The 6,932-nt window shown below is 66.5% G+C and overlaps 2 protein-coding genes across 2 annotated transcripts; one reads left to right on the plus strand and one right to left on the minus strand.

The window, feature by feature from the left end:
• Positions 1-502: 502 nt before the first annotated feature.
• MNEG_12393 (hypothetical protein) lies at positions 503-2,287 on the minus strand (the record flags this gene model as incomplete). The annotated part of the gene is made up of 6 exons (XM_014039134.1): positions 503-558; positions 847-984; positions 1,314-1,432; positions 1,609-1,700; positions 1,947-2,052; positions 2,224-2,287. Coding segments are annotated over 6 exons (575 nt in total), but the record flags the coding sequence as incomplete, so codon positions are not given.
• A 3,079-nt stretch (positions 2,288-5,366) lies between these two features.
• On the plus strand, positions 5,367-6,442 carry MNEG_12394 (hypothetical protein; the record flags this gene model as incomplete). The annotated part of the gene is made up of 2 exons (XM_014039135.1): positions 5,367-6,098; positions 6,399-6,442. Coding segments are annotated over 2 exons (776 nt in total), but the record flags the coding sequence as incomplete, so codon positions are not given.
• Between the last annotated feature and the right edge of the window lie 490 nt (positions 6,443-6,932).

Genomic DNA, 6,932 nt, shown 5'->3' on the forward strand with positions numbered 1-6,932 from the left:
TGTTCGCGGCCGCGCTCGTGCCCGCAGGCGCTGAAATGGCAAGGAAGTTCGCGCACACGTGCGCGCCCGCGCAATTATGCATGCTGGTGGCAAGCTGGCAAGGACAGATTGAGCGGAGCCCCGGGGGTTGGGGTGGGGGGGTGAGGGAGAAGGTGAGGGGGCAGGAAGCTGCCGGCGCACCTGAAAGCGGGCGTATCCAGCAGGCCGCCCTCGTCGTCGCCGCCGCCGCCGCGACCGCCGCCGTGCGGCCGCGAGAAGCAGCACAGCACGCGATTCAGGCAGCCCACCCTGCGGCGGCGGGCGGGGCGGCGCGGTGGGCGTCGGGGCCGGGCGCCGCGCTGTGCGCGGGGCCCGCGCGCTTCCTTGGCATACCCACTGATCAACGCGCCGCCGCAGCATTGTTTGGTGCAAGATCACCGCTGGGATGGCGCCAACACGTTGGCACAAACACGGCTTGGCAGTGGCCGAAGCGCATGCCCCGCTGCTGCCGACGCGCGCACACCTGTCTGCCCACCCCTGGAGGTTCTGGTCCGGGTACACATTGTACAGCAGCACCACCTGAGTTAGCGCGCAGTCAGCGACAGTGCGGCAACCCGCGTCAGCCGCAAGGGGATGCTCGCGCCCTCGACAGCAAACCAGCCGCCCAGCCTCCTGCCCAATCCGCCCTAACCCCATTTTGCGCATTGCCATCCCGCAGCCCCGCATGCCGGCGCTGCTGCTGCCCAAGCGCCGCATGCCGGCGCTGCTGCTGCCCAGGCGCCGCATGCGGCGAGCTCCTGTCCGCCGCCGGCCCAACCCTTGACAAAAAGGAAGTGGAGAGGGAAGCGCCAGGTGACGCCCACCCACCAGCAGCGCCATGACCAGCAGCGCCGACCAAGTGGAAGCGATGAGGGCCGTCGCCAGCACGCCGTCGTTGATGCCGCGGTCGAGGCGGCACGGGTCGAGCATGCCGCCCACGGGGTCCGGCTGGCCGGCCGCGCCAAACTGCGGGGGGCGCGGGGGTGTCCACCGGTCGTCGGAGGGGGCTGTTGGGCTGCCGGCCCGCGGCCTCACGCTGCGCGCCGCGCTGCAACGCCCTCAAGTTGGCTGCCGACGGCGCCTCTCCCAGCGGAATCCCCCACAGCCCACCGGATCCAACGGCAAGAGAGACGCAGTCTCCACCGCCCCCTTGCCGCCCGCAAGCCCAGGGGTCATCGCGTCATGCAGCCCCGCCCTCCGCACCCTCGCACCCGGGAGCCGCCGCACGCGCGTTTTGTGCGCCCCCCTAGCGCGCCGCCCGCCGCCGTCGAGCCCGCGCGTGCGCGCGCTCTCACCCGCGTGACCCACACCGCCGTCGCAAACACAAGAGCCGCGAGCTCCAGCAGCCAGCAGGCCAGGCACGCCGCGGCCGCGGCCGGCACTCGGCGCCGCAGGTGTTCGTCCATGATGCTGCCTGCGGTTTGGATTGACCCAGGCAGACCAAACAACTCCAGACCCGCAATGCTGGGAAGCTCTAGGCTGACTTGATTTCAGTGCAGACGGCGGCACGCAGGCCATCCTTGCTCAGCTGGCAGGGGCGACGGGGGTGCAGGTGCAGCGTGCTCGGTGGAGCAGCGCGCGGCCGCTCACCCTTCAGCGACTCCGCCAACAGCCATGCCTGCATGCAGGCCGTGAGGAAGAAGCTGGCGAGAAGCAGGTAGGTGGAGGACTCCGCCCATGCCCTATGGGGCGGGGCGGTGGTGGGCGGAGTGTGGCGCGCGATCGGGTTCTGATTTAGGCCCGTGCGTGTGGGGCTGTGTTCAACGATTGCAGTGACCCACGGCTCTTTGTAGCCCGCTTGTCTGCCGGCAACGCCCCTGTCATGCACAGCGCTCTCTCCAGCTTCGCCGGGCGCGCTGCTGCATTCGCTCGGCAGCGCAGCTGGCATCCCCGGCGCCGCGAGTTCAGTGCGGGGGGTGGCGCCGCACCTCTGGGCGCACGAAACGGGCGGCCCCTCGACGAGGAACTGCACCAGGATCAGCACGCACCAGCCGCCGTGGAACAGCAGGCCGGCCGCAGCCGGCAGCGGCAGGTCTGGCGGCGCGCAGCGCACAGGCCGTGTGGGGTGATGCGACTTGCTGCGCCGCGGACCTTTGCATCGCCGGGTCTCACGCCAACGTTGGTGGTGCAACGCACGGACCTTGGCAACCCCTCAGCGCGAGTCCTTCATAATTTTGTGCTCATTCCAAACAGCAAGACGCTCACCATCTGACGAGATATGCCACCGCTGGAACTTGCGGCCACCCCCCTCAAAATGCAGCGGCGGCATCTTGTGATGCAACAACACAACCGCTTTCAATTAGGCTATTCCATCCCTTCAGCGGATTCGATCGAGCCGGATCGCTTGAGCACTCCACGTTTCAATGGCAATGTGAATCGCGCGGGCCGAACGAGTCAAACCAAGAAAGAAAGCGCAATAAGAGAGTCAAGAGGTAGTCAAGCGGCCTGGTGCATATCCCGTTGCTGGAGCACCCCGCGAAGCGAGCTGCTGCCCAACTGCCCCTGGCGTGTTTTTCTAGCGATTCACATTAGCCTCAGCCGCTATAAGTGAAGCGGCCTCCTCATTGGTGCAAATGAGATTTCAGAGTGAACACTCACATAGAAGCAGGGGCAGTTGCTGATGCGCGGCCAGACATCAAACCTGCAACTGTGCAGCGAGCTGGAGCCGCCTTGACAGTCCAGGATGCATCCCCGTGTGCTCCCGTCCCACTGAAGCAGATAAGACGATCTGTGATTGTTTTTTAGGTACGTCCAAACCGGCATGAAATGTCGGCCGAAGCGGCTAGAGGCGAGCAGCCCACAACCGCCTGGTGCCCAACGCAGCAAAAGCATGACCCCGCACGCAGTCCGCTTTGGTGTACGTGCCTAGATGCTCGAATCAATCAAACGTCAGAATTCCAACAATATCAATGATGTGGGTACAAGGGAGCGCACAGCCTCGGGAGCTGAGGCTCAGTCGGCGGCTCGTGGCAACCAGCTGCCGCCGGCTCATCCGCCGGGCCATGCCAGCCTCCCCCCAGCTACCATCCCCATCCGTCTTCCGGAAATAGAACCAAACTTAATGCTGCAACATGTGATGAATTCAAGTATAATTTGCGCTGACTGCTTCCAAGCGAGTGCTTCGCAACCACCGCAACCTCTTACCACGGCGAGCGCACGCTCGCATGCACTCCGCATCAAGACGCACAACAATGGCTACTAACAGCCGTTTTGTGCCGCGTGTCGTGCTCTGCCTGGCTGTGCTCTTGGTGGCGGGCGCATGGGCCGGCGGCGACCCCGAGGAGGGCGCGCCTGTTGCCCCTGACGGAGCCGTCCCATATGATTTTGTGACGGCCGTATCAGCAGCCATCGCCGTTCCTGACCCCGTCACTTCTCACAACACCTTTGGGGCTGTGCAAGTCCCGACCAGCAATTGCGCCGATGGGAGCGCATACGTGAACTGCCTTCACGATCCCTGCCTCGCAGCCCCAGCCTGCGACGCCGGCTACATGTGCAAGAGCAGCTACTGTGAGCGGGGCCCTGCGCCCTGTTCTTTGCTTGGAGTTCCAGTGCGCCGCACGTGGCTCCTGGGCGCACGAACTGGGTGCGCCCTGATGCCCGCGCCAGTGCCAAAGGACTCCCGTCCCTTCGCTCGACGTCGCACCTGACGCCATCACCTCACCCAGAACCCAGCCCCGCTCTCGCCCCGCCCGCGTCGCCCCCAGGCGGCGGATGCAACGCAGCGTGCGTCCCCCTGCCGCCCTCGCCGGCCCCAGTTTCGATGGAGTCGGGGCCCGCTCCGGCCGACACTGCCTGCCCGGCTGGGTCTGTGTACAGCGTGCGCGGGGGCGCCTGCAAGGTCTGCGGCGCCGGCACGTACGCCGACCAGGAGCAGAAGGTGCGCGCGCCCGTGTGTGGGTTTTGGGCTGCTGGCAGAGGGTGCGGTGCACTGTACACTGCTGGCAGCAGCAGGGGCATGCTTACACCCGGGGCTTGCGGCGTTCTTGCCATGTGCCAGCGAAATAGAAACTGTCCAACTGTTCCTCTGCCAGGCGGCACGTGTCCGCCATACCGAGCTCAAATTTCACGACTGCACCCTACCCCTCCTCTCGGCAGGCTTGCCGCTCATGTGCGGCTGGCCAGTACTCGTCAAGGGCCTCGGCTGCCTGCACGCCCTGCGCTGCGGGCACCTTTGCTCCGATGCGGGGCATGCGCTTCTGCACACCCTGCCCGTACAAGGTGTGTGCTGCGAATTTCAGCACGTGCTGCCGTCTGCCTGTTGCCGCGCAAACCACATCGATGGTCTTCACTTGCAGTGCAGCGTGCGAGACGTGTGCCCCCTACGTTCATACCACCCCCTGCTGATCCACCATCAAATAAACTCGCTTTTGAACCCTCGCTTAATGACGTCACCACAACAGGTCATGACAAGCAACCCGGGATCGTCCAAGTGCACGTTTGCATCTTTTAGGAAGGCCACCACCACTGCCTAGCCGGCAGCCCCACGGCAGCGGCGGCGGCCTCGCTTCGTTGCTTGTCGTACGGAACTGAATGTATTCATGGCACCAGTCGCGTGCCGCGCATGGTTGTATTTTGGTTGTTGCAAAACGGTATAGAGGCCGCCTTGTGTGGTAAGCTGGCAGGCGTAGGCTGACTTCTTTGGCGTGTGCAGTTTGTGCAGTGGGATGTGAGAGGATGTAAGCGGACCAGGCGCCTGCCGTGCGCCGCCCCCGCCCCTTCTATCATAAGCTGTAACAAAGGGTGGTTGTGGGTGAAGCCTCTCAGTGCTTCGTGTGCTTCCGAGATGTGGAGCTAGGCAGGCGGCCGCCTGTGCGTGTGTGTGAAACGGGTCTAGCCCTCCGTCCACATGAAGCCTTGCTGCAGTCGCAGCTATGCTCAGTTGCGGTTGTGCTTGAGTGGCAGGCCTTGACTTCAACACTGCGACAGCACCGTACCCTGGCTGGGCCTGTGTCGCATCAACAGATGCGGTCAACTCATCAACAGGTTTATGTAACCCCTCTGAGATTGGGAGTGGGAGCAAACCAGTCTAAGCCTACGCTGCAACCAAAGTCTTACATCAAAACAAATATTGCTGCCTCCGACGAGCGGTGGTGTAGATCTTCCGCATTGTGCGCGCGCTGGGTCCCACGCAGTCGGTGCCGGAGCTTGAGCTGTGCTTAAGTTCTAGAAAAAGCGGCTTATTAGCCACTCGCCGCTCCAGGGTCTTCTGTCGTTAGCGCTGCAGGCTGGGCAGCGCGTCACCACACTAGGGCGCTCCTGGCGCTTATGCTCGTGCATGCCTGGCAGGCGCCCCTCGCCAGCCGCTGCCCCCTGAGCAGCGAGCCCCTCGCATGCGCATGACCACAAGTATGGATGTCATGTCGCTGCTGGACCTGCCGTCGTCAGCACTCGTGGCAGTCCTCGGTCATGCGTGCCCGCGCTCCGCCCTCGCGCTGCGGCTGGCGTGCCGCCAGCTCCGCGCCGTGGTCGACGCCGCATTGCAGCGCCGCGTCTGCGTCGGCGGCCTGCCTGGCAATCTGCGGGCCGACGTGGTCGCGCCGCGCTTCCCGCGGGCCCAAGAGGTTGTGCTCTGCGGCCTCGCCGCCGCGGACCTGCCCGGCAGCTGCGCAGAGGGCGGCCCCGCGGGCGGCGCGCCGCAGGAGCCGCTGCAGCGGATCTTATCTGAGCTCGCCCTGCTGGATGACGGCGCCTGGGGCGGCATCGCCCGCATCGCCGGCTGCCCGCCCAGCGCGCCGCTGCTGCGCCTGCTTGCTGCCGCCGCGCCGCGGCTGGAGGCGCTGCAGGTCAGCGGCGCCGGCGGGCTCGCCAGCAGCGGCGGCCGCGGCGCCGGCCCGGGCGCGGCCGCCTGCGAAGCCGCGCTGCAGGCACTGCTGCCCCTGGCGCCCACTCTGACGGAGCTGACCTGGCACGGCTTCGCGTGCGGCGCGCCCGCCCGCGGCGGCGGCGCGACGGCTGCCCTGGCCGCGCTCACCTCGCTGCGGCGCCTGCGGCTGCGCACGGCACCGGACGCTGGCAGGGCGGCGCGGGCACTGGAGGCAGCACTGGGCCGCCTCACCGCGCTGACGCACCTGTCACTGGAGGTGAGGCAGGACGTGCTCGCCCATCCTGTACGCGCTTGCTGCCGTTCCCGCCAACTGCTGCCGTTCCCGCAACCCTCCTCCTGGCCTCAGGGCTGCCTGCTTCATCCTGCCCGCTGCACCCACGTTTGTTTTTTGGATTCCGGCGGCCCTCTGTAGCTGATTTCAACACCCACACGCAACGGATGTGAGGAGCCTGTCGCCCCGCACACGTCGCCGCCACGCGCGCCGGTCACGGGCCACGTCTGCGGCGGCCGAGGAGACTGTTATGTCACTCTTACGCTGCCCTGGCCGTCTGCGCAGGTCGGGCACGAGTCTCTAGAGCAGGACGACTGGGGCCGCCTGTGGTGAGTCATGGGGGGCATGTCTTTTAAGGGGCGGGCACCGCCGCGAGCAGCCAGGCGGCCTCTCCTTCTCTCCCTGGCTCCCCCCCATCGGCCAGCGCCGGAGCGCCCGCCCAGGGGCGCCATGCGTGATCCGCGCCCGCCGCATGAAGCAGCCACAGCACTCAGCCAACAGGCGGCTTCGCATGTTACCCGCCTGCGTGTCCTCCTCGCAAAACCCCGCACCCTCGCTGTCCCCCCACATGGCCGCTGCAGCCCGGCGCTCGCACCGCTGACGAGCCTCCGGGAGCTCGGGCTGTGCTGGGAGGGCGCGGCCGACGCGCTTGCCGCGGCGGCCGGGGCGGCGCCGCCGGTCCGGCTGGCGGGGGTCACTCGGCTGGAGCTGGCGGAGCAAGGGTGGGGCGCCGGTCACAAAGAGCGCACGCATCGCGCGTGGGACGCTCTTTTTCTTCCCCCTTATGGCGTGTCAACCTGCAGTTGCTTGTCATCCTGC

Source organism: Monoraphidium neglectum, assembly GCF_000611645.1.
Source record: "Monoraphidium neglectum strain SAG 48.87 unplaced genomic scaffold scaffold03223, whole genome shotgun sequence".
NCBI lineage: Eukaryota > Viridiplantae > Chlorophyta > Chlorophyceae > Sphaeropleales > Selenastraceae > Monoraphidium > Monoraphidium neglectum.